Source organism: Fundulus heteroclitus, chromosome 8 (genome assembly GCF_011125445.2).
Source record: "Fundulus heteroclitus isolate FHET01 chromosome 8, MU-UCD_Fhet_4.1, whole genome shotgun sequence".
Classification (NCBI taxonomy): Eukaryota; Metazoa; Chordata; class Actinopteri; order Cyprinodontiformes; family Fundulidae; genus Fundulus; species Fundulus heteroclitus.
Window position 1 is genome coordinate 20,414,298 of NC_046368.1, and position 27,605 is coordinate 20,441,902.

General features: G+C 37.8%; 1 protein-coding gene across 1 annotated transcript; it reads left to right on the top strand.

The window, feature by feature from the left end:
- Positions 1–260: 260 nt before the first annotated feature.
- On the top strand, positions 261–27,605 carry slc45a2 (solute carrier family 45 member 2). Its single transcript, XM_012879750.3, has 7 exons — positions 261–976; positions 6,228–6,404; positions 19,779–20,173; positions 22,354–22,497; positions 24,366–24,489; positions 25,079–25,284; positions 27,314–27,605. Exons 1-7 carry the CDS (start codon positions 505–507, stop codon positions 27,533–27,535), a joined length of 1,740 nt encoding a protein of 579 aa, XP_012735204.2. The 5' UTR covers positions 261–504; the 3' UTR covers positions 27,536–27,605.

Below are 27,605 nucleotides of genomic sequence, written 5' to 3' on the forward strand. Positions count from 1 at the left end.
TAAAACCAAGGCCAACATAAAAGTGAACAGTACTCCAATTGAAGTTTGTCCGTGACAGATTGGCAGTTTCTTGGATTTTCAGTCAAATTAAGGCTGTGCACTTCTGGAACCACTATTTACTGCACACTAAGACACACACACTCACATGACTGGTGTATCTACTACAACTAAATCTGAAATGGGGGGGGAGAGAGGTGCTGTAATGCCTCAAGAACACCCACTTCATTCTCTCCTCCTTCCTCTCTGACTCCCATTTCTTGCTCTCTGTCCACAGGAACAGCCTTCCACTTGTTAAGTCATGCTGACTGGATCTTGGACTCATTGCTAAACTATGCAATAGAGAAGAGGATTAACCAGGCACCGCAGTAAGGATCTGGACTTTTACCGTTTCCTCTTTCACCTGGAAAACAGAGAGAAACCACACTCTCTCTCTTTGATCCTTTTAAACAACAATTCTTCCAGTTCTTCCTTTCTATTCCTATTTTTGTGTAACTACTCTCCAGTATGACCTTGTTATCAGAGGACCAGTCTGCGAGGCCCCAACCCAACATGCTCTCGGAACCAGGCAAACACATCACCACGTCTTTGCAGGAGTACACGACAGACTACCCTGGCTCCAAAGAAGACTACCTGACCAGCGGAGAGAGCGGCGTGTTTGGAGCCGTGGAGTCCCCCAGACGTTCTCGGGGTCGCCTTATTCTGCACAGCCTTGTGATGTTTGGTCGGGAGTTCTGCTACGCTGTCGAGGCAGCCTTTGTGACGCCGGTGCTGCTGAGCGTGGGCCTGCCTCGCAGTCTATACAGCCTCGTGTGGTTGATCAGCCCCATCCTGGGGTTCCTACTACAACCTATCATTGGCTCGGCCAGCGACTACTGTCGCTCTCCTTGGGGGCGGCGGAGGCCTTACATCCTGGTCCTTGGCATCATGATGCTGATAGGGCTAAGCATGTTCCTCAATGGAGATGCTTTCATCTCAGGTGAGGGATGGCGATGTATTCGATTTGTGTCGGACTTGTATCTGGGAATGGCATCACTCCACAGCTGAGCAGTTGAATTAGCCACTTCTTTTAGTGCTATCTGCTGTTGGCAAAATAAGCCATTGACAATGTATTTGTCCCTATTTTATATATTAAAACAATAGAATAGAACTTTATTGATCTTTCACAGGAAATTTTGTTACAGCAGCAGGATTTAGAGTTTAGACTTTACTTCATTAGGTCCTCGAAGGGCAATTTGTTTGCGGGAAGTAATAGTAGTAGCAACCATCACATAATCACACAAACAATACAGACAATAGACAAGACAGAAGGATAAGAAGCTAATTATAAAAGTTAAACACACATTTGCAAAAGATAAAAGGCTGGAGCTAAGACTTGAAGTAAAGATTAACGATAAAAGCTGAAGTTGAAGTTGAAATTAAAGATAAACTGCAGCAATTAGACAGCACTAGAGTTTGTTTAAAAAGCCAGTGGCTGTAGGGACTGCGACTGTTTTTGGATTTATGTGACACCAAAAACAAAAAGTGAACTAATCTTGAGTTTTAAAAAGTCTAATGGCTGATGGTAGCAGGGACTTTCTGCTCTGTTTAGTCTAAACTAGTCTAGAACATGTTAACATTTAGAGGCTGTGCGTTGCTCTGAGTCATTATTTGAATCTGACATATGCGGTGAGAAGTGATAATGAATAGTTCATACCTGCCACTTCTACAACATGTCTTATGTGCAATAGCAATAGTGGATGTCAAACTCAGGTTTGACATCCGTTTTCCCTTGTCAGAAGTAGCACATGGACGGGTGTTCTTGTTGTATTTCTAACTGGAAAGTTGGAAAATCCAATTATAGAGAAGTTTCTGACTCCTGATTAAAAGTTATTCATATCTGAGCTGAGGGCTATTTCCATTCAGAGAAATTAAGATGAGATCAATATAGACAGAAACTGACATATATTATTGAATATTAGTGGAACAAAGCTGAACCAGTCTAAACTAATATAGCAAGACATGCATAAATATGATGGTTCTACATTTTCATACTTTTCTACATTGTTGTCGCTTTTGCAGCATCCACCCTGCTGTGTACAAATGTTTGATTTTACCCATATCTAATAATTAATATTATTTTAATATTATTTTAAATACAATTTATTTCCCCTATCTCAGATAAATTTGTGACCCAAGATTTTTCCAACTGGCCGATTTTGAGGACGTTTAATTTATAAGTGAACAAAACAGCTCAAGAGACTCACGTTTTAAAATTGCGACTGATGTTAGATGTTTTACAACTATAAGCAGACCTGACCTGATGCCCCCTGAAACATATGAGACATAGCAGAGAAAATATTATTTAGTATGAAGAGGGAAAACCTAAAAGGATTTTATGGGAATCAGCAAGGCTCCAGGCAGGATCACAAGAAGATCTCCACACAGAACCAGTGACCCAAATTTCTTTTAAAAAGCGATTAATGATATTTTCTTGAAAGACAGTTCTATATGAACTGCTGTGCTGAGAATGTTTCTTATGTTGCTGACTGTGACAGCTGCGCTTTATTGCTTTTGACAAGATCAGCGAGGGCTTAACTGTACAGCTCACACATTGTCCCAATAACAGAGAGAGATCACTTTAGTGGCTCAAAATGACTCAAGATCAATTTCTCCCTTTATCTATTTCTGTCCCCATGTAATACTCACAAGTTGCTATTTCAAACTTTTCTGTTTTCATTTCAAAAAACAAAATCTTTCATAAATTTAGACCTAAACTATTGCATGTCAGTTTATTTATGTTTTTGTAGTTAAGTATTCAAATATATTATTGTGTCAATCACACAAACAGCTGAAGGTCTAAATTATTTTAATGCTATATTGTACTCTCAAGATTCTATATAATGGAGCAGTTGTGTGCAAGTTTTGTCTTTTGTTTTGTTTGTTCAAGCCAAGAAATCTCTAAGTAGCCTCCTGCTGGTAGAGATTATAAAGTGAGGGCGGCAAAGGGCTGCATTTGGCACTGACAAAATGGGAAGGAAACGACCAAAACCACAAATGTGTGAAGCCTAGGGGTAAAATTATCCTCGCCCATTAAAGAATGAATAAATAAACATTTTAAAAGCCTGATACATGTTTTTACAAATATCCCTAAGCAGACGTTTGGAATGAAAGTTACACACAATAGAATAGAAATTTTTAAAAAATCGTTGTCATACAAAAGTGAAAAAATAATTAGAAATCATTATGAGTGAATTTCCTTTGTTAAAAGAGGCTGTGCAAGTTTCTTCTTGCAGTCTTTATATTAACTTTTTCTTCTGATGTTGTTTGGATAAGTTAATTAAACCTGTGCGTTTTTAGGGTTATAGTAAATGCCTCCGTATTTTTCTAGCATCAGCTTTGATTATTTGTTTTGTATGGTTGTTGCTGCAGCTCCTTGTCTTGTATCCATCCTTCACTCCCATCAGAACAAAAGTTGTTCTCTGGTTGGTTAATTTGTGTTATAGTACAGTTTTCAGGATTTAATCAATGATGTTACTGCTATTTTATATAAAGTTTAAAAAAGCCCTGCAGAGCTATTGTAATTCTTTGTTATTTTTCAGTCATGTGTTGTTGTTTTTTTTATTTCTCTCACCTAATTCGTATTTGATTAAAGAAGAAGAAGAAACTCAGATTTAGTTTTTCTTCTAAAAGGTAATACAAAATATACTGTAATTACCTTACTTGCCTTTTAGACACTTAAGGGGGTTGTCTTGCTTTAATTCACAAGTTCCTATTGTTGTTGAGTGACAGTGTGTTTTTTTCCCCTCTGTATTGCATCTGCACAAAGTAATCTTGAAAACCCACTTTTGCTCTCTTTGTTCAACATCTATAGGGAGATAGAAAAGTTAATGGGTGGCGAAAAGCAAAGACAAGCAAATCAATTTAGCTCAGAAAGATCTTTTATCAAATTAGGAACATTTGAAGTTAGTAAGTACACTTCAGACACCAAATCCTTGACACATTGATGTTTCCTCACTTTACATACTACTCTAAAGTGGTGCACTTCCCCTTTTCTATGCAACAGTCTCCGCTGTTACAGCCTTAATTGAGATACTGACCTAAAAGAGTCCACTCTCCTTTATAAGGATTAATAAATACATTACAAACATTAAACAGTTTGTAACATCTCTGTAAGCAAAGATTATGTTGTTACAAATGTTTTAGATTCTTGGCTGCTATCTCAGCATTAATCGCTGGTAAATTTCTTACTTAAATTACTTAAACTCCCTTCTCATTATCGAGTACATGTTCTTCCTTTAGTAGGCGTTCCGCTGGGCTTTTAGTGTAAATTTGTGCTCATGAGGCAAAATGATTAATCGTGTTGGTTCATAAGACCGAGAGACAAGGTTTCCAAGTTTCTTTTGGGAAAAATATGATTCCCCAAATTTTGTTGTTACAGGTAGAGCAAAAACATTTGACAAATTGTGTTTTAAACAATTGTTATTAGAGCAGAATATTCAGTCCAAGTTTGATTAGGTTCTATGTTTTTAATGCTTCTTCAATTCTAAGCTGGTCCAAATGCCAAAACTGTTCAGAGTATAGTTTTTGTGTTCTCACAAACAGGATAAAGAGCAAAAACAATGTTTCAAATAATCTATCTTCTGTGCTGACCAGGTTAAGTATTTTTTACCAGAAGATGATTAAATGCAGTCTAGACTTGTTAAGAAAGAGTGTAAAGTGATTAGCTTAGCGCTGATAGGAGATGGTAACTTTAGCATGATTAGCGGCTAGCAGTTTGCCAGTGGACGTTTTAACACAAAGCTTCCAAATAGCTGGTTCTACTTGGTGGTAAATGTTATTTTTTTATACAGTCAACTCAAAATTGTGGCAGAGAAACATTTTAAAACAGCCTTAATTTGACTGAAAAAAAATATTTTTTTCAGTCAAACTTTTTTTGTTAAACACTGTGTTGAAACACGCATCAGTCAAGTGCGAGACAATGGCATTATTGTTTTTCTTTCTTTGCATTATTTCAATTTTAACAATTTTTGCAGAGCTGTATTATTCCTCCCAAACCAAAAAGTGGTCAATTGGTAATTTTGTTAAAAAACATGCACTAATAATATCAAACATCAAGTGGAATGAACATAGAACCAGTTGTTGGATCTTTATCCTGGTAGCATGAAGCAAATTTGAAAGGTTATTTGCCACTGGTATGTCATTTTTGTCTTTAGAATGGGCTACATTTTGTTGCTTCATGTTTTGTTAGATACTATACACATGCAAATAGTCCTTTGGTTTTAAACATTTATTTTTCCAGTTATGTCTTCTTCACAAGAGAAATGCCAGAATACCAATGTGTGTTGCATCTATTCTCGACACCTTGACTTGCATTTTCAACCAGCAGGCGTCTCTTAGGGGAAAAAAAGGTATCAGATTTACAGAGACAGGGAAATTCTTGGTGTTTCCTTTGTCATAAGCAGCGCCAATGAAACTTGACAGTTATGTGGGTGAGATTTTAAAACTGCGGCTGTTCCGCGCCGCAGGCAGTCCCTACTCATGTTAACAACAACCAAAGCAGTTTACCAGGAGCAGCAGGAGTTACTGTAGAGACATAGACAGGCGGAAAATAACTTGAGACACTGTCTTTGTTGTTCTTTGTTACATGCTAGAAAAGAAGCGGATAATGTTCGTTATACGGTTAGCGGAGCTGTTTGTTTTGTCATTATGTTCTTGTTTTAAAAACTTATTGGGAGTTTAAAGGAACTGCCACAGTTCAGCACTGCAAATTAGTACCCACTGGTGTCTAAGAAACTTCAAAACCACATATGTCCATCATTTCTTTCAATAAACACATATTTTTTCTGTACTGTCTAAGGTGAGAGATGGTTCATACTATGTGTTTCATCTATCTGGGGGAAAAGAAGTCAGAACTTTGATTATAACAGTTTCCCATATCTGTAAAGTGATTTTTTCTAAGTTTCCATGAACACAACAACAAACATCTTGAACATACACACCCACATACATACATACATACATGCATGAATACATACATACATACAGATATAGATAGATAGATAGATAGATAGATAGATAGATAGATAGATAGATAGATAGATAGATAGATAGATAGATAGATAGATAGATAGATAGATAGATAGATAGATAGATAGATAGATAGATAGATAGATAGATAAATTCTGTGTTACGGTATGGTTGTGCTAACGAGATGAGGAGTGATTAGCTGCTTCCTTCGTTTCTTGCAGCTCTGGTCAGTGACCGGTCACTGAAGAGCATCTGGGCCATCGTCGTAGTGATGTTCGGCGTCGTCCTGTTTGACTTTGCAGCAGACTTCATCGACGGGCCCATCAAGGCCTACCTGTTTGACGTGTGCTCTCATTCAGACAAGGAGAGAGGTCTGCACTATCACGCTCTATTTACAGGTATGCCACACGTCCATACACGCAGTTGCTTGTTTGATTTGGTCACTCACAGCTTTGTTTCTTTTTTTTAACTCTGTCTATGCTGTTTCTGACAAAGCATATTGTGGCACCTGCTTTTAGCTCATTACCATTATGGAAGTCTGTTCTGTGAGACGTTCTTGAGTTGTTGTTTTTTTTGCCTTCTGCAACTCTGGTGGGGATTCAAGCTGTGTGCTTCATAGCAGTGACTCAAGAAATCTTGCTTTGGACTTCTGCTGTGAATGAGTAGGTGGAACAGCAATGACAAATGAATATGTGCAAGTTTTTTTTTTTTTTTTTTTTTAAGAAATGAAACTAACATGTAAACACAGAAATGGCAAGTCAAGCTGTGGCTGAGCTGTCAAGCTGATTTCATGAGCAGCAACAAATGGCAAAAGTCATGAAATGGACATTTAATAAAGTGAATTATTTACCACTTCTCCTTCCATTGCTCATTTTTCACTTTAGGCGTCTTGGGTGGAGCTTTGGATGGTTTGGGTGGTTTTATATTCTTATTAATGGAAATAATTCTGTAATTTAGCTCTTAGACCTTTAAAGTGCAAATTCAAATTGGAAATTAAACTACTTTCATTTCTGACGGAAAGACAGAAATGAGTGACATTTGATTTACACTCATTTCATATCACTGTGCAGCAAGTTTAGCAGCAACGCTCCTTCTAATATTTAACTCATGACCTTTGCTTTACATGTGGTAAATATTATAGTGACCATTTGGTAAACTAGCGGGGACCCATGGGGGGCTTGGAAATCAGTTGTCCATAAGAACAGAAATGTGTTAGAAATTATGACCCCTTGAATTTATTTCATTTTTACATTTTCATCAAACTTATGTGTGTGTTAAAGGGATTTATGTGAAAACAAAACATTTTGGATGTATGAGGTGAAAAGAAAAAAACCTGAATAGCATAGTGTGCATTTATGTCAATAATTTTCTTTAATAACATTTCACTGCCTTTACAGCTGAAATTATTTTGGATTGTCTCTCCACCAGCTTTGCACATCTAACAGACTGAAACTTTTGCTCATACATCTTTGGAGTGGATGAAGAGTATCTGTAAAAATCTATTTTCAAGTCTAGCCACAAAGTCGTATTCAGGACTGGACTTTGACTAGACAATCTTTCACTGTAGCTCTGGCTGTGCGTTAGGGTTGGTTGTGCTGCTGGAAGGTGAGGCCCACCACAAATCTTTTGCAGACCATAACAGTTTTTCTTCCAGGATTGTCCTGATTTCAGCTCTTGCAGTCAATGCCGACCAGTTTTCCCTTTTCCTGCAGAATGAAAGCATCCCCACAGCGTGAGGCTGCATCCAACATGTTTCACCATGGGGATGGTGTGTTCGGGTTCATGTACAATTTTAGTTTTCTACCATGTCTAGCATCAAAACAGATGTCATTTGCAAGACAGACCTTACAAATGAGACACTGGATCTCAATGAAAATGCCTGTGTAAATAAAGGTTAAATAATAATAATAATAATAATAATAATAATAATAATAATAATAATAATAATAATAATAATAATAATAATAATAATAATAATAATAATATACTCTCTTCTAATCTGAAGAGAGCATATTTGTCCACATGTTTGCTGTGTTTCCAGTGTGGCTTTTGGCAAACTTTTTTCATGGCTGTCTTTCAACAATGGCTTTCTTCCTCCCACTTTCCCATAAAGACCAGATTTGTGGAGTAAACTAATAGTTGTCCTACTCATATATTCTCCTACCTTAACTATGGATCTGGGAAGCTCCAGAGTTACAATGGGCCTCTTGGCTTCTTGTCGGTCCTGTCAGTTAAGGTGAACAGTCGGGTCTTGGTAGACGTGCATTTGTGGCACTCTATGTTTTACGAGTGATCACAGGGATCCTGAGCTTGGGATATTGTTTTAGACCCTAATCCTGCTATAAATGTATCCACAACCTTTTCCCAGACCTTTCAAGTGTGTCATTTGGTCTTCATGATGCCATTTGTTCACTGGTGCTCTCTTAACAATCCTGAGATTTATGCTCAGATTAATTTACATACATGCGGACACTGTTTATTTATTTCTTTTAGGTGACTTTTGGTAACAATTGGTTGCATTGGATTTTACTTCTGTGTATTAGAGTAAAGACGGCTTTAAGGCATATGATTATCCAACTTTCCATTATGTTTTGTAAAGCTTTTTGACAGCAATGCATGATTTTCTTACACTTCACTATTATACAGCAACAAAATACTTTGTGAACTACATTTGTTAGCAATGCAGGTTAAATAAAACATTGTAACAACTGAACTAAGTTGGAGTATTCTGAAGAGGAAGTATCCTGATCCAAATTCAGAAAACCTTTATTATAATTTCTGTAAAAATACTGCACATTTGTTCAAATAAGAAATACGTGTGTGGATGTGATTACGCACCCTGGAATGGCATGATTCATCCTCAGATTCATCCTCAAATATATCCCAGAGACAGAAAACGTTTTGATATTTCTCTGCTTTCACACTAAATCTGTGAAGCACCTCAACATCACAAATGCTTCTCAAAACGAGGCCCAAACAAACCTGCATAGAAATAAAACAAGATCAAGCAAATTGCTTTTTTTCCTAACTGCCAGGGGGTAAGATGCTGTGTTTGGTGTGAACGTCAGCGGAGCGTTCAGCTGCCAGCCGGCACCGGCTGGTTTGTACATAGAGACAGGCAGTAATCCAGCCCTGAGCTTGTCATGTGCTGCAGTCATGGGTCTGGACTGAGAGAAACACGGGCCAAGCACATGACTCTCGAGACCCCACCGTGCCACTGCTGGAATGTGAGGTTTGAGGAATAAGTGATGAAAACTGTGAGTTTCTCAGTTTTGTTTATGATTTTATTTGTGAGTGTCACACCCTCGCCTTTATTAGAGCGGTGCATTTGTGCTCATGTGGACAGCCCTTTTGTAATTACCATTATGGTTGAAGTCCTACCGACCGCTTTAATCAAAGCAGATAAGGGATTTTCAGCATGGCTTGGATGTCAACGAAAACCCCCCATGCATAATATTTGGATGAGTCACCCAGAAATATGTTTCCAGTGACAAAAGCGATCCTTATTCATGTTTCTGGGTGAAGATATCACATAATTCTCTTTGTGCTTTTGTTTTCATTTGAAAGTTCTGTAAAACAAGTTATGAAAACAGTCAGCGAGCAAAATGTCAGCAAAGTTGTGCCCATTAAAATTTCAAGAAACTAAAAATCAAGACGCTTCAGAAAAAGTCCTCAGAAAGAGCAGCAATGAATTACAACAAACTAAAAAAAATCTGAATCATCTATTTGAATCACATTTCTTTTATTTTTTTACTCTTTACTCTTTTAGGCAAGTAAGAAATTAGTAAGAAAGTAAACAATTAAAATACATTTTCTTTCATGACGATCATAAAAATGTACAGAAGCTCAGAACATCCTTCACCACCTTATTGTATAATGTTGTCAAAATAATCCAATAATCTCTTTAAGCAAGAATTCAAAGACCTTTGCTTGGGCAAAATCTTCTAGTTTTAAGAGCTAACTAGAACATTATGGGGAGATAGACACTACCAACCTGCACTGATAAGCTGGTATAGAAAACGGATGGATAATTATGGTGTAAACATAGTTTTTTCCTCATCTGCTTCTTTTAATCTTTATGCATGGCCATACTTTGGACAGATTTATCAATGTTTGTGTTTATTGAAAAGCTTTCAATGCAAAACAATCTCACGGGCCGTGGATTGTGCATTTAAATAACATTTTACAAGTGAGAGGTTTACAGTCATATCGAATAGATTAGAAAATGCTTTCTGCTGAAGCTGGTGTGTCAGATTAAAAGTCTGTTTTTAAAATCACAACCTTTAAGCAGGTATTTAACATACTTTTCATTCAGTCCACATTTCTGTATTAGAAATGTTTATCTGTCTGATGGAATATTCTAATGCTGTCATGTTTTTTATTAGCCATAAGAGGGGAATATATAGTCATAGTTAACAAAAATAAAGGCCTGAAAACATCAGTGTCTATAAATTTGACTTTCTAAACTGAGTTTAGAATTTTTATTTCAAATTTTTATCTTTTCCATTATATTCTAATCTATTGAATATGACTGTATTCTAAATTGGCAAATGAGAGTTTATCTTTCAATGTTATATCAAATTACCTCATTACTTGTCATTTAAAAAGGGGTTTTCTTATTTAACTTCTTATTAAAAGAAGTTTAATAAGTTTTCTTATTAAATCATTTAATATAACCGATACAGAGTAAAGCAAACTTAAAATGACAGAAAGTTTGGAAAGTACAGAGTAAAACTTGATTTAAGCCTGCTGATAATAACAGATGGATGTTTTTTTTAGTCAACTAAACATTTAGTCTAAAACATTGATATTGAATCCCCCTACACCCATACCCCTAAACTCTCCCACTAACCCCTTGTTTCACAGGGGGGCGGTGTCCCATTGGTTTTTCTGTAGTTTTAGAAGGGCTATAAGAATTTGAACTGTAGCTCCAATAAGATCTTTTCAAGGGAACACTTGGAATAAAAAGGTTTGGGAATTTCACATAAGACGTGTAACAGTTGTGTGAAGGACAAGAATTTAGACTTTATTAACAGCTTTTACTAACATTTTATACAAAAACATGACATGCCAAACATTTCTTTTACATCTTTATCAGTGAACAAACGAAAACCCTTCTTAGCATTGAAGCAACTCAACCCTTTATACAGTTGTTGATCAGCTATTTGTATGTTTCCATTAATGTTTTAATGATTTATCTTTAGTGGAGCACTCCAAGATTTTTAGGTTGGAAGACCTCTGAAACATCACACTGATTGAGCTATCAAATTCAATCCAGGAAATATTATTACTTCCAGTCAGAATAAAAAAAACATGCTGGTAGAATTTAAAGATTACCTTAAACCTAAATCTTCCAGTGGTAGGAATAACAAATGGTAAATGGACCAATTTTCTATGGTGCTTTTCTAGTCATACTGACCACTCAAAGTGCTTTATCCTAGAGCCACATTCCTCCAACTGCACTCACTAACATGCACACATGTTCAGGCTGCCAACTTCAGCTGGACTTCTGCTTCACTTGTGAACTTCCAGACGCTTAATTAAACAAATCAAACAGACCTCGACAATTCCCTCACTGCCTATAGCGCCTGCTTGTGTTACTAACCTGGCTCATAGTTGGCAACAAAAGAGGAGACTCCACAGACAAAACCTAGAATGGTCAGTTATATTTAACTAAAAAAAGTTCACTGTGAAAGAATAAGAGGGTTAGGTCAATAGAAAAATATCTTGCTCTTTGAAGAATGACAAGAAAGTTGGACCAAATAACCAAAAAAGCACTGTAACCAAAACCATTACCCCATTTTTTCAAAACCAATCTCCCTGAAGGAGACAGAGAGGAGAAGAGTGAGTGTCCTAACTACTGTGTTGGAGCCACCTTTATACCCAATCACACCTACACAGGAGCCGCTGGGTCTGTAATGAGCCAAACCAATCACAACAGAGAAGGAAGAACAAATGGGCCAACTGAAAGCTCTCAAGCCATCACACTGCCTGCCTGCAGCTTTTTAGCCTTTCCATAGCCCTACCATCCACTTTACAGTCTCCAAAGTCAGATTCTGTCTCCCTATTCCTTGATTTATTGAAATGCATGTCAAGGCAGTGCACATACTCACATTGCCATGACTCGTTGAGCAGGATGGAGATACCCGATACAGATATATCCATCCATCCATCTTCCAAACCGCTTAATCCCTCATGGTGTCGCAGGGGTTGCTGGTGCCTATCTCCAGCTTTCACTGGGTGAGAGGTGGGGTACACCCTGGACAGGTCGCCAGTCTGTCGCAGGGCAACACAGAGAGACAAACAGGACAAACAACCAACCATTCACACAATTTAGGGAAGCCAATTAACCTAACAGTCATGTTTTTGGACTGTGGGAGGAAGCCGGAGTACCCGGAGAGAACCCATGCATGCACAGGGAGAACATGCAAACTCCATGCAGAAAGACCTAGGGGTGTACTTGAACCCAGGACCTTCTTGCTGCAAGGCAACAGCGCTACCCACTGCTCCACTGTGCAGCCCAATATATACAGATATATATTTAAACATTTCAAAGTCCAAAGTCCATGTCCACCAGATCTTATTTAAATGGGACATATCATAAAAATATTTATTTTTTTTTAGCCTTTAAATGCTTTTTGTTGTTTACTTGGAGTCTCTAGGAGCACAGAAAATGTGAATATAAATGTGGGTAATTTTATTCAAGCAATTACATCACTGTATTTGCTGTGGAAGTGTTAAGCAAGGTTATGGATTTCCAGTTTACCGGTCTCGCAAATCCGCCAATTTTATTGCACAGAGGGATTTGTAGTCCAACCTGAAGGATGCCAAAGCTACAAGTGGACAAGTAATTGGTTGTTCATTACGTCGTCCCCAAGCATACTCCAAAATTAGTCGGACAGGGGCGGGGTTTGAAGTGCCTCCTTTAGATTTAAAGCTAGGGTTGGGGATTTTTCCGGAAGTTTCCCCAACCCTTTTTGAATAACTGCGTCTTAACTTGCTCTTTCGCTCTTCAGGGGGATCACATAACAAAAATCTTCCAAATCCACTCTGGTCTTTCTACTGAGTCCTTCCTCTTCTCATAAACATGAACGTGGTTCGCTTCTTGTGATTCTCAACCATGTTCAAAGTCTATGGTGAGAGCAGCGGAGCTACAATGAACGGCTAACCGCTAAGCTAACCAGATACATAAACACTAGAAATACACATGCACAACCAGCAAGCAGAAACAAGGAAGGAACGAGCACGGACATTGGTGTTATGCGACGTGTCAGAATGATTGGCATGTGGGACAACCAATAGATAAGGTGATACCCCAGGAACCTGAGGGACAGAGGAAAGTGTGAACAGGAACAAAATCCCTGCTCATCGGAGCGAACGGGAGAGACTGGTTAAAATGTTTACAGGCCTGCAGCTCCCACAGAGAATGATTTTTTTAACCTCCTTTTCGTGAACACATAATGCATTTACTACTTCCAGGATGGAAGGCTGATTTTACCCAGTATAACAAAAAGTGTTTCTGAACAGGATTACCAACTATAGCTTTAAAGAGACAGCACCAAAACGAGTTGCTCTCAGGTGGGGAAAAATTAAAGAGGGATTCAAGCCAAAGCATTGCAGTTACTCTTTATATAGGCCACAACTGAATTATTTCAATGAGGAAAGGGAGAACGGGAAAGCAATATGTCCCCTTTAAATGATTCTACTGGTCAGGTTGGTTGGTAATTAGCTATGAGTGAGGCTGGTGACACTGAGCCAAAAAAGATGTAGTTAAAGACAATTACTTCATGATTTTAAAAGAGGGACCCTTATATTTTCACACTAGGCCAGAGTGTCTTGCATAGCTCAACAAAATTATATTTAAAAACTGTTAACTTATGTCATCTTTGGCCAAACTAGTTTGATTATCTGAGAGACTGAAGTGTGACAAAAAAAGCAACATAAATAAATAAATAAATCTTCAGCGTGGCAAATCCTTTTTCAAAGAACTCTAGGTTTGCAACAACACATACAACCCAGACCTTTCCAAAAAGGTTTTTAAGAACGATGTCAGTCATTCAGGCAGAGCTAAACACACTCTAAAGAATAAAAAAAAAAATACGATGTCAGCCATTAAAGAGAGCTGGGAAAACATGGTGTCAGAGGTAAAGATGAGCAGACAGAGGCAGAATGGCACACATCACTTAAATACACACAGAGGATGCCGGTGTAATTGGAAACAGGTGCTTCTAATTAAGCAGGAGTGGGAGCTCAGGCAGCAGAAGTGGGCCACATCAGTAAAATATAAAGAAATATGCGTACACCAATGCAGCCAGTCTTATGGACATATTCCATCATAATGCCAGAGTTTTCATTTATTTTACTAGTTTATCACAAAAATTTTAAAAAAAAATAAAAAAAGGGGAAAAATCAGTATCCGTTAAATCAAATTGGTAAGAAAAAGTTACTTACACGTCTTAGCAACATATTTAACAACAGTTTATCAAAACATAACCTCTGTCGTGCAGCTGTCATATTTCAGGATTTTATTGCTGGTGTTACCTTGAAAGATGTCTATGAGGTTGCTTGTTTTGCCTCTCCTGACCATTGCTGACATACAACGCCTTGTACTGTCATCGCCAAAAAGGATTTAGGTCTGACAGAAATGTTATTTTTCACAAACTTTACTGCTTCAGGGATGTTGGGTCGTTTTGGTCAGAGCTAAACTGAACTTTAAAAAGAAACATTTCAACACCTCAGCTTCAAAGCCTTTGTTTTCAATATTCAGCGCTTTCATTTTCCTGGCAACCAACTGGAAGTCCTTTTATTTATATATATATATATATATATATATATATATATATAGTGTGTGTGTGTGTGTGTAGGGCAACTTAGCATGTTTTAGTTAGTCTGACACTATGGAATCCTGGATTTAGCCTAATAAGTACATCTGCATCAAGCCTCATTAGCCTAAGTGGGGAAATGTTATTTCATTAAAGAGCTTCAAAAGATCCCTCCTATCCACAAGTGCTCTTGTGGCCAGCCTCCGTAGTGTAAGTGGGTCTTTATTTAGATATTCTTAATACTCAATGCTACTATACACGGTCTTTGTTCTTTTTCACAAACAATATTAAGTAGAGGTTAAACCTGCCTCTTTCAAGAAATAATTTGAATCTTCTATTTAGTCACAGAGTAACTGATCCATTTTCTTGCAGTTGGCTTTTTTTTTTAAATACAAAACAGACTAAATTTGTGACTATTTTGAGATGAAGCTATCCAAGGGGCTGAGTTAAACCCGCACAAACAGCATCACAGTCTGGGACTAGCCTTGTCTAGTATTGTCTGTGGAAGTGACCCATTAACTGTTTGGGCATTGTCAAAAAATGTACTGTAAATTGTCAAAAATTTTTGTTTTTATCCATTACATTTTTGAGAAGTGATCATAGAGAGAAGTTTCCCTAGCATAGACCCATAATTTCAATGTTTTTTTTATGAGTTTTTTAATTCACCATTGTTGCATTATTTGTTGTATCGAATTGCCCAAAGCAGGACTGACTCTCAAAACAACAGCCTTGTCTTTTAGATTGTATGATGCAATTTATTTCTGTTCCAAAAACAGTCATTTGATCACAGTTTCAATCCATCTCGTTGGGAACATTTTGATGTTTTGTTTTTTTTTTTTTCGCTCCAATGTTAAGAGAGATCATGAAGTTGAGAGATCAACTGTCCAGTCAAGCAGAAGCAACTAAAGCGGGAATCCTGAATGGGTTGATACTAAACCTGCCAGTTACTTAAATGTAGAAAAATGCTCTTATTACATTTGGACCGGCCACAGAGGGCTAAAGAACGAGCAGTTAATAAATGAGATAGCCGATTAGAACAAATTTGTTATGTAACCCACTCTGTGTGCAGTCCAGGTATGTGGTCAGGTGTAAATTGTTTTCTCTGGTTTTACTTTAAAAAACATTACATGAAAAACCATCAAATAAAACCAGCAAATATTGAGAAAAGAACAAAGGTGCTGACTTCATAGCCTAGCAGCTAATTGCCATTATGAAGGCTACTCTTTTCAATCATAAAAAGTCAGCTTCTTTGTTCTTAGATGCTCCTTTAAGCGGCTGTCTGAGTCATTTTTGCACCTTTGTTTCAACAGGAAAGACAGCGGGAAGAGTTAATAATGAAAGTGTTGGAGTAACGTTTGATGTGACATTTAGGAAAGCCTGCCACAGGGTGCTGGGTATTTATTCAGTCTTTGCAGTCTGTAGTTAATAATGTTAACTACAAAACAGTTAACTAAATTCAGATTCCTTAGGGGACCCATTTACTGCCTGAATATTGACTTTGTGTCTCATTTGCATTCCAGCAGCTGCAACCCTGACAGGAAACAAATTAAGCTTGTTTTCTTATCTAAAATACTCACAACTGGCAAGTCAATATTTAAGAAAAAAACAAAAACACAAACAACGCTTACCAAATCAACTCCAAACCAAAATTCATGAATTATACAAGCAGCCTGCATAAGAGACTGAACACAGCAATTTAACAAAGTTATGAACTATATATATATATATATATATATATATATATATATATATATATATATAACAAACCCTATAGCGATGGTATGTAAAAAGCTGTCTTTTAAATTACCAATAAAACAATACAAGAGTAAATCCAGTGTTATTTAAGACCAACATTCAAAAGTCAGAAATGATCAAAGGATTTGGAATAACTTCTGTTTTTGTGAGAGAAACTGGGATCCACTCAGTTCACATTGTCGATATATCAGCTGAGCAGAAGACATCTCTTGCAAATGTGTTAACCTTTTCTCATCGGTTTGACACATTTTCCCCACCCTTTTGCAAAAACAGTTAACGTAGATGTCATTCAAGCAGTCCAAATTCCATTGCTTTAGCTGTGGTAGCCAAACAGAAAACATATGTTCCCAGCTCAAACTTCTTGATCGGTATGAAATCACTGAAGCACCTGTTTTACACTTCTTCACACAACTTTTGCATTTGCAAGCAGTCTGCAGGCTTTAAAAGGTGCCATGTTGTGTGTTGTTCTTTGCAAGCATGGATGGTCTAAGGCAGATGAGAGTCAGAGTAAGAGGTAGATGGGTCAGGGGAAGAGGAGTCAGAGGAAGAGGAATCTGTGTGCGAGATGGAGGTGTAGCTAGAAGGGCTCAAATTACAGATGAAATTTGGGCAACTATGATTGATCATGTGGTAAATCATGGCCTTTCACTTAGAGGGACAGGACAAGAGGGCAACTTTTCTTAATAGAAACACAGTGGAGAACAGGTAATGTTTCTATACAGTATATATATATATATATATATATATATATATATATATATATATATATATACACACACACACACACAGGTAAAAGCCAGTAAATTAGAATATTTTGAAAAACTTGATTTATTTCAGTAATTGCATTCAAAAGGTGTAACTTGTACATTATATTTATTCATTGCACACAGACTGATGCATTCAAAAGTTTATTTCATTTAATTTTGATAATTTGAAGTGGCAACAAATGAAAATCCAAAATTCTGTGTGTCACAAAATTAGAATATTACTTAAGGCTAATACAAAAAAGGGATTTTTTAGAAATGTTGGCCAACTGAAAAGTATGAAAATGAAAAATATGAGCATGTACAATACTCAATACTTGGTTGGAGCTCCTTTTGCCTCAATTACTGCATTAATGCGGCGTGGCATGGAGTCGATGAGTTTCTGGCACTGCTCAGGTGTTATGAGAGCCCAGGTTGCTCTGATAGTGGCCTTCAACTCTTCTGCGTTTTTGGGTCTGGCATTCTGTATCTTCCTTTGCACAATACCCCAAAGATTTTTTATGGGGCTAAGGTCAGGGGAGTTGTCTGGCCAGTTTAGAACAGAAATACCATGGTCCGTAAACCAGGCACGGGTAGATTTTGCGCTGTGTGCAGGCGCCAAGTCCTGTTGGAACCTGAAATCTCCATCTCCATAGAGCAGGTCAGCAGCAGGAAGCATGAAGTGCTCTAAAACTTGCTGGTAGACGGCTGCGTTGACCCTGGATCTCAGGAAACAGAGTGGACCAACACCAGCAGATGACATGGCACCCCAAACCATCACTGATGGTGGAAACTTTACACTAGACTTCAGGCAACGTGGATCCTGTGCCTCTCCTCTCTTCCTCCAGACTCTGGGACCTCGATTTCCAAAGGAAATGCAAAATTTGCTTTCGTCAGAAAACATGACTTTGGACCACTCAGCAGCAGTCCAGCTCTTTTTTTCCTTAGCCCAGGTGAGACGCTTTTCGCGCTGTTTCTTGGTCGACAGTGGCTTGACACGAGGTATGCGGCAGTTGAAACCCATGTCTTTCAAGCGTCTCTTGGTGGTGGATCTTGAAGCACTGACTCCAGCAGCTGTCCACTCCTTGTGAATCTCCCCCACATTTTTGAATGGTTTTTTTTTTTCACAATCTTGACTAGGTTGCGGTGATCCTTATCGCTTGTACACTTTTTCTGACCACAATTTTTCCTTCCCTTTGCCTCTCTATTAATGTGTTTGGACACAGAGCTCTGAGAACAGCCAGCCTCTTCAGCAATAACCTTTTGTGTCTTTCCCTCCTTGTGCAATGTGTCGATGGTCGCCTTTTGGACAGCTGTCAAATGTGAAGTCTTCCCCATGTTTGTGTAGGCTTCAGAACTGGACTGAGAGACCATTTAAAGCCCTTTGCAGGTGTTTTGAGTTAATCAGCTGATTAGTTTGTGGCACCAGGTGTCTTCAAAATTTAACCCTTACACAATATTCTAATTTTGTGACACACGGAATTTTGGATTTTCATTTGTTGCCACTTCAAATCATCAAAATTAAATGAAATAAACATTTGAATGCATCAGTCTGTGTGCAATGAATAAATATAATGTACAAGTTACACCTTTTGAATGCAATTACTGAAATAAATCATATTTTTCAAAATATTCTAATTTACTGGCTTTTACCTGTGTATATATATACATATATATATTCCTATGGAGGAATTCTTAAGTGCATGGAGATGGAAGGTATATGATCACCGTCCCTATGAGCAGATGCCCATGCTCAATGCAATGACTGCTGCTGCCAATGATATAGATGCAGAGGCATGTCAAGGATGGATCAGGCATGCAAAAAGATGTTTCCCCAGGTGCATCGCAAGGGAAAATATTGAGTGTGATGTAGATGAGGCCAGATGAGGCAAATTTGACTACAAATGACACTGACATGTAAGCTACCTACAGTCATTGGCTACAATGACCAGCAATGCCACACTGATTCACATTGAATGTGGTATTTTGTATTTTGTTGCCCCTTGTGTAATGAGTGATTGGATGGGCTCAAACATTTGTGTGCAAGTTGCGTTGTTTGAGGGCAAAATTTGCTTTTGGTCCACATGTTTTTGGCCTCTGTGTCAACTGTTTTGAAAAATGTGGAATTTGAGTCGACTGCTGCATCAAAGAAATCAATAAAAACTGTAATTGGAAGACCTCAGTTGTTTATAATGTGTGCTGTTTGAAGGAAATACTTGCCTTTTTAATTTGTATTTTTGTTGTTTTTGGTATGGTTACAGCCTTTTCCAAATGAAATCTGCTACTTTGACCATGAGTACCACTGTTTAGGCCTGTGTGTGAACTGTTTTGAAAAATTTAGTGTTACCTGAAAGCAATCAATAAAAACTGTAAAACATTTATTGTTGCTTCTCTTCCCCTGCCTCACAGCAGAGTCATCCGTTTTCTCTTATTTCCATCTCTGTGTATCCAGGACTGGGAGGAGCTTGTGGTTACTTGGTGGGAGCTATGGACTGGGGCCACTCTGTGCTAGGTCGTCTGTTGGGCTCCGAGTACCAAGTCATCTACTTTTTCTCAGCACTCACCTGGGGCTTCTTCCTCACCGTGCACCTGTTTAGCATCCCAGAGAAACCTCTGTGCAAAGACCCCTCAGTGTCTGACTGCTCATCTCCCAGTGCCCTTCTCTTACTGGGCTCTCACAGCAACGGTTACGGAGCACTTGGTAAGGAGCCCAGCTCTTCTGCCGCCCCAACACCTGTCTCAGAACTCAGGCCAAGATCTTATTCAGCTCTGGGAGAAAGACCAAGATCTTTCTCAGCCTTGGGAGAAGCTAACTCGGTGACATCCAGTGCCAAGCAGCCAAACAAGGTATGTGATCTGTGCGTTTTACTCATAAGGACATATTTATGAGTAACTTTAAAGCAACTAGAATATACTTTAGAGTTTTTTGATGTTGGGATAAGCTGTTATATTTGGTGTGCTGACAAAACTGCTGAATCTCGTAAAATTATGACGTAATTATAATGAAAAGAATTGTGATCTGTTCTGCTATTTTTTTTGCTTTAATGTCGGGATGCACATATATTGAATGATCTTTAAAAGTTTGAGCATAACCCAATTACCAAAGCTGTGGTCTTTAATTGAGAAAGCACTACTTGCAGTTCTTACTTTTTATTCCGGAAAGTGCCTTTGCATAACTTGAAAGCTTCTTTCATATGAGCTTGTCATTTTATATTTTTAAAAGATGAAGAGCGGGTGAAAGATAGGAAACTGTCATCTTCTAAATCTCCTGGTCATTTTCTTTATTTGTGTATGATACATGCAATCTAATGTAGATGATAAAACATTTTTGTTTTACACAGATAATCAGTCATTTATTTACATCAATATTACCTGTTACTAGCGTTGTCAGCATACTAAAATACTAAACTTGACACTGATACTAAGAACCATATTTGATACTAAATAAAATTTTGGCAAAACAGTACACAAGGTGAACCTTAGTATAGTGTTAATATCTTTTATAGAAGTATGTACCTTTGATTCAGTCGTGCAATTATTTTACTTTATTTTGAATGCTTATCTATAGTGTGTTGCTGTGTTTCCATTTGCCTTTCAATTTACTGTTAATTAGTAAAAGAAATCACCACCAAAGGAAAAACCAAAGGCTAATTTTATAGTATAGTATTGTTTATGTAAACAAACATGGATCTGGCACATACAAAACATATTTTTCACAGTGTAAACAAGCATCTGCAAATGTACTCAGCAGTAGCACTGTACATTATTTGCCTTTGTGGTCATTTTGCGTTTTCTGTTTTTTTAGTGATCAACTACAAAAGCAGTTTAGGTTGCAACGGGTTCCTGCATTTTTTCTGCTCTAATTTTCAGCTTCAGACTGAAGCTGAAAATTACTACTACAACATGAGGTGTGATTATTAGCCGCATACCTTTACAACTAGATGGGGAATAAATAGTTTGTTTAATTGCTTCACTGTGTGGCTGACTCAGCCGCCAGCTGTTCAACATTTACCAGCGTTAATACATACTGCAGTAAAATGGAGAAATGTGTGGTTAAAACAGAGCATTATGTGGCACATCTCAGTGGGGGTATTCAGACCTACAGAACCCTGTCATTGAGTTGTCTGTGTCCATGAAGCTGACATTTTAAATAGATAGCACTGGGTCATGGCGTCCGATGTTTGTCCGTGGAGTACTACTTCACCATTGCAGATACAGGAGCTTTGCTGACCTTGTTATGTAACTCCCAAAGATCATTGTCACAGCGTTAGCTTGTCAAGTTAGCAAATATGATATATTGTTTTCCAGCTTCCAGCAGATGCTCGTTGTGTTGGACATTAGAGCAGCTGCTGGGAGGTGCAGAGACTAAGTTATTGCAGTGCTGCTGCTGGAAGAAGTGTGACAAAACGGGCAAATGAGATTGAGGCTGCTTATATTGCTTTTTACCCAAATCAGTATTATAAATTTTTTTTTCATTATCAATTAAATCCAGATGTCGATTATTTTGCCAACTGTACCTGTTACTGTACAGTATTGTGTTTGATCGTGTGCGAGGTCTGCATGACTATCTAGACAGATTACTTTGTTTTGTGATAAAGAAGACAGCCCACACTTGAAGCATCCACAGAACTTTACATTTTAAGAAGAAAATCAATATTACTCATCTTGCCCTGTCAATTCTTATGGTATTGATTAGTGCTCAAATCTTATGTTCAACCTGTGTGTGCATATATATTTTGTGTTTTAACAACTTTATTTGATACAATCACTGACAAGTAACAGAATGTTGTGGAGCATTTTCAGCTGGCCTTTTACTTCTTTCAAACCTCTGACCCATCTAACCTCATGTTGGAGCTTGTCATCAATTCTAATAAATAAATAAGTATTTTCTTACATTTTGTGAAGGTTTTTATTTTTATTTTTGTTTAACTGTCAAGTCTTGAAATCTTGCCAGAAGGCCAATGAGTCGGATATGACTGCAAGTCTTCGAAGAGTTTAGTATTGATCTCGGATCTTTCTTTCTGCAGGAGCAGAAGAAGATGACATTCAGGTCCCTGATGAAAGCCATCATCAACATGCCGAACCACTACCGTTGCCTGTGCATCAGTCACCTGCTGGGGTGGGCGGCTTTTCTCTGCAACATGCTCTTCTTTACTGATTTCATGGGACAGGTAAGGATTAGTTTGAGTCTGCATCTGTCCTTTTCTCTCGCTGGAATTCAATAACCACAATTTTGGAGGAATAAATATAATAAATATTGCAATGTTACATTTTAGACATCTCAGATATTCAGAGATTTACTCAATGGTTTAAAGGGTCAAGTTAATGACTTTATACCCCCAGCTGATCTGTAGGGCTCATTGTTAGTATGGATTCATTTTGGAAGAGGTTGACACTCCACTACTAAAGTTAGAGAACTGCTAGTTTACTGTTTTTTATAGTAAAAAGACTGACTAAGGTCAGCAAACAGTCCCTATATCAGCTTGATCAGGTGGTGATAGTCTCCCCACCCCTGTCTTCTTTTTCACCTAGTACAGTTCCAAAGTTTCCTCTGCGACAGCTGTGATTACCAGAGACACCACAGTGACAGACTGTTGTATTCAGACCGACAGCCTTCTTCCCAAACGAGTGAGCTCACTCTGTTAGCAGAGAGTGCTTTCAGTGTGAACACAAGGTTCACACTTTAACAGTACATGTGATTCAGCACATGAAAAGACAAATAGAAGCTAAAAATAAACATTATGCAACCAAATTAAATTAAATTACACGTTTGAGCAAAACTTATTTTACTGACCTTGTAATTGCTTTGTTGGCTATTTGTGCTGCTGTCGATAGTTTAGCCCCCAAGCTGCTTGTAATTTAGAAATTAAATGATGTGTTAGTAATTTGTGACAAAGCCCCAACACTGAAAGAAAAAGGTTTAAAAGCTTTAATGTGGTGTTACGTACAGTAATGTTAGCTCAATATTTTTATTGCAGAGGTCAACTTGTACCATACTGTGTTTGGGTGCACTGACGTACTCACATAGCACACAATGATATCTGATTAATGGATTTATTTTGCTTTTCAAAAATAATTTATGTAAATTTTAAAGCTTTTTCTTGTTTAGACTCCCCTTTCTGCCTTTCTCTGAATATGTTAAATGCCCTCACTCTTTGCCACTGAGCAATCATTATGTTAATTGAAATCAAGCTGTAAATAATCAGTGTCAGATGAAGACAGGGCAGCAAAGTGAGAGCAACAAATTTATGAGGAGAAAAAGAACATGCCTCATTAATATGTGTTTGTGTGAGGGGGCAGGTTGTGGCAAAAGATTGAGTCGCATTCTGTTCTGTGATATGCATAATAAAGATGAAGGCGGGGAATTTTTCACTTTGCGTTTGCTACCAATTATTGGTAAAAGCTCTGGTGCATCTTTAACGTGAGATAAAATGGGTTGCAAAACTCACATGCCTTTTCCTGGGTAATGTTTGTTTTAGAGCCTGGAACTACATCCGCCAGAGATCATTTTACAAAGGCTCGACCTGCAAACAACGATTTTAGCTAAATCTGATTTCTACAGGAACACGTAAGGACATACCATGCGTGAGGCAGCAGCTATTAAACACCTTTGTTTTATATTTCTAAACAGTTTAATTAAGATTTTAAGATAAACACAAAATTACTACAGAGTTGACATTTTAAATTGATCTTACCATCTTAGAGATTAGCGTGGCTAGCGTTATTAAAACATGTCTCTGTGTCCAACACTCATGAGAATGTAGATTTTTACTTTATCCCTACAAAACAATGGCAATATTTCCAATCCAGTCATCTTCTGTAAAGGAAAGCTAAAATCTTGGCTGACTTTGGTCATCAACGGATATGTCAGTGCATCTCTAGTACATATTGGACCTCTTAAAAGGAAGAAAAGACTAAGGCACCCATCCCAAAAGGACGGTTTAAATTAAGCTCTGTATTGTTGGCAATTTTCTATTGAGAATGCAATTCAACCCTTATTCATTAACACATCGCTCTGCTCTCCCCTTTTTCCCCCCAGATTGTTTATAAAGGAAATCCTTATGCAGAACACAACTCTACAGCGTATGCCATATATGAGAGAGGTGTCGAAGTTGGCTGCTGGGGACTGTGTATCAATGCCGTGTCTTCTGCTCTTTATTCATGTAAGTGGAAGAGCCAGGTCTCTCTGTGGAAAATTTTATTTTTTTCCTGATCAATAATTATGAAAACCACGATCTATTAACCTCCAGACACACGAGAGCCAGACAAGGTCATGTACTGAAACAGATAGCTGTGGACAATTACAGTTCCCCTGCGTTGTAGCTTTGGTGTGCAGGTTGAAGCCTCTCATTTACAGGCTCTGCACCGATGATGCTTTCCCAGAGGCAAGCTGAGCTTGAATCAAAAAGTAGGTCTGAGGAAGGAGGTATTCATGTAAAATAACAACTGCAATTGTAGGGGGAGCTAATGTCCTTGATCTAAAGGCAGATTGAACCATATTATGGGACCATGGCCTGGAAACAATAAAAAGTGGTTACTTTTTATAGTATGAATACAATAAATTGACTTCAGTGTCTTTATGTCATAATGCATAATTATTAAATGTCATGCTGTGGAGTATAAACGTCAAGGTAGTTATCACATAATTCACCTTTTCCCCAGAAACAACACGTCTTATGTGCCTGCACTCTTTTCTAATTAGTTGTACCCATTTGTGACATGTGTGGTTGTGTGTTTTTTTTTTTTTTTTAGACGTGCAACGCTTCCTGCTACCATACATCGGCCTGAAAGGATTATACTTCATGGGCTACTTTGTGTTCGGCATGGGAACCAGCCTAATTGGCCTCTTCCCGGATGTCATTGCCACGCTCATCCTCTGCAGTGTGTTCGGCGTCATGTCCAGCACGCTCTACACAATCCCATTCAACCTGATAGCCGAATACCAGCGTGAGGAGGAGGTACAGAAGCTGTTTCTAAATGAGGTCTTTCACAGCTGGGATACTTTTAATTAGAAGAATAAACTTTTGTGCCTCAACCAGAGATTCTGTCTTGTAGTTCAGGATGCCCACAATAAGGCTGCTAGTTTGTATTGTATTATTTTCAGTTTCCACCAACAATGAGCTTGTCAACTTAATTTATAAAAAGTGGCATAAGAAATCTGCTGTGCTAATGTTATAGACATAAGAATTAGAATCATCCCCTGATCATTTGCTATAATCTAGTGGAGCATTCCTGCTAAAGTAAACCAGGCACATTTAAATTTACAATATTAAAACAATCTAATTGCAAACATACCGATATCTATGACTATTATTATTTAAGGGCTGAAGTGCAGTTAAATTTCTACTGGATAATGTTTTATAGGATTAATGAGGATTTTGTAATACATAAGCTAACACATAATTCTGAATAATATACAACCTAAGTTTGTAATATTTCTTTTTTTAAACCCAAATGGATATTTGATGCAGCAAAGGTATATGGACCTGTTTTCCATTTGGACAAACATTACTTTGATTGAAGACTGTTAATGATACGGAGTCACATTTTTATTCATTTTGAAATAAACCCTAAACGTTTTTTTTTTTCTTAGCTATAGTCTTTTATTGTGTATCAGAATGACCGCCTGTATTTATAACTTTGCTTTGAGCTGTGTGAAACTTCCTCAGTAGCACAAAAAATGTCTAAAATTGAGTGTCTATAATATTTTATTACAATTATTTATTCCAAACCTGAGACAATTCCAAAAAAAAAAACAAAAAAAAAAAAACATTTGGCATACAAAACAAAAATAAGAAAATGTGAAAACCTTAAAACAAACAGCTTTAAACTAATTTATTACAATAATATCCACAAGTTGGACTTTTATACAAGGCTCTAAAACCCTATCTAGTGCCACAATGATGTCCTCAGATGTTCCTACTATAGACAGACAGACAGACAGACCGGTAGATAGAGTGTTGTATAATTTTGTGATCTTAAGGAGAAGCTTACTTTTGTAATGCTGGGAGTCAATGAAGCACAGCACAGCAGCAAATCCAACTCTGGATGGCTCTAGATTTCTGAGTGGCCTACTCAAAGGCGCGACAAAGTTGCAAGAGAGATGCTGTGGCATTGATTGAAACAAACTTTGTATGCTTGTAAAACCACTTCATGTGTTAAAACAATTCTCCTTGAAGAGTGGTACAAATTCATCCACAGCAATGGAAAACACTCCTTCCCTGCCATCACAAATGATTGATTGCAGTTGTTTTGCCCCCATGGGTAACACAACCAACTGGTGGATCTAGGGGCGGCTACTTTTCCACAGCAACCAGGTGTTATCATCTTGTTTACCGGGGCTGCAAAAATTGTAAAGATTAGGATTTGCTTGCATTACAATATTAATAATGTTGATAAAAGAACATAGACCAGTAGAAATTAGTTAATGTCCTGAGACATCTCGGTATTTTTTATTGCAGTATGTATTTTTGATTGAAGTCAAATTTAGGATGGGAAAGAAAATCTCTCTATCTCCATAACTGTCCTGTTTTTGGCAAGTCCACGGGTGTAAATTTAAATGATTAATACCAGTTCAAAGACGTCTGAGAGTGGCACAAAGGCTCTGGCATTGGGGTTATATTTTAATATTTAAATGACGTGGCCTACTTACTTTCCCTTGTTGTGTTCCAATAATGGCCCCAAAAGCTGAAAGTTGCTCTTCCCTTTAAGATTTCCATGTGAGCTGCAGGAATGTATGCTTAAACATCAAATCTTTAAAGAGCATTTTTGTCAATCCAAGTGTTGATATCTAACAGCAAGCATTTGAGTTGTGAGGGAATACAAATGGATGGCAATTTGAAGTGATTCGCTGTGTAGAGGTTGTTCATCGGTCGATGATTTTTGTCACACATAATTCTTGTTTCCGACAATTTCCGTTATTGCTGTTTTTCCTTGGCCTTCTTTCTCCCCACTAATCGGCAAAATTACTACCTGCTGTTCTTCCAGGAACAACCAAAGCTACAAGGCAGCAATAAAAGCCCTAGAGGCACCGGCATGGACTGCGCGGTACTCACCTGTATGGTCCAGTTGGCTCAGATCATTGTGGGAGCGGGGCTCGGAGGTCTGGTCAACGCAGCTGGAAGTGTAATTGTGGTGGTCCTGTCAGCCTCTGCCATGTCTTTGATAGGCTGCATCTTCATTGCTCTCTTTATCAGATATGTTGAATAATACTGCTTTAAAATGCATTTAACAGTGCTGTGTTTTAATGAATAAATAAAGCCTCTTTGTTACATTGTTA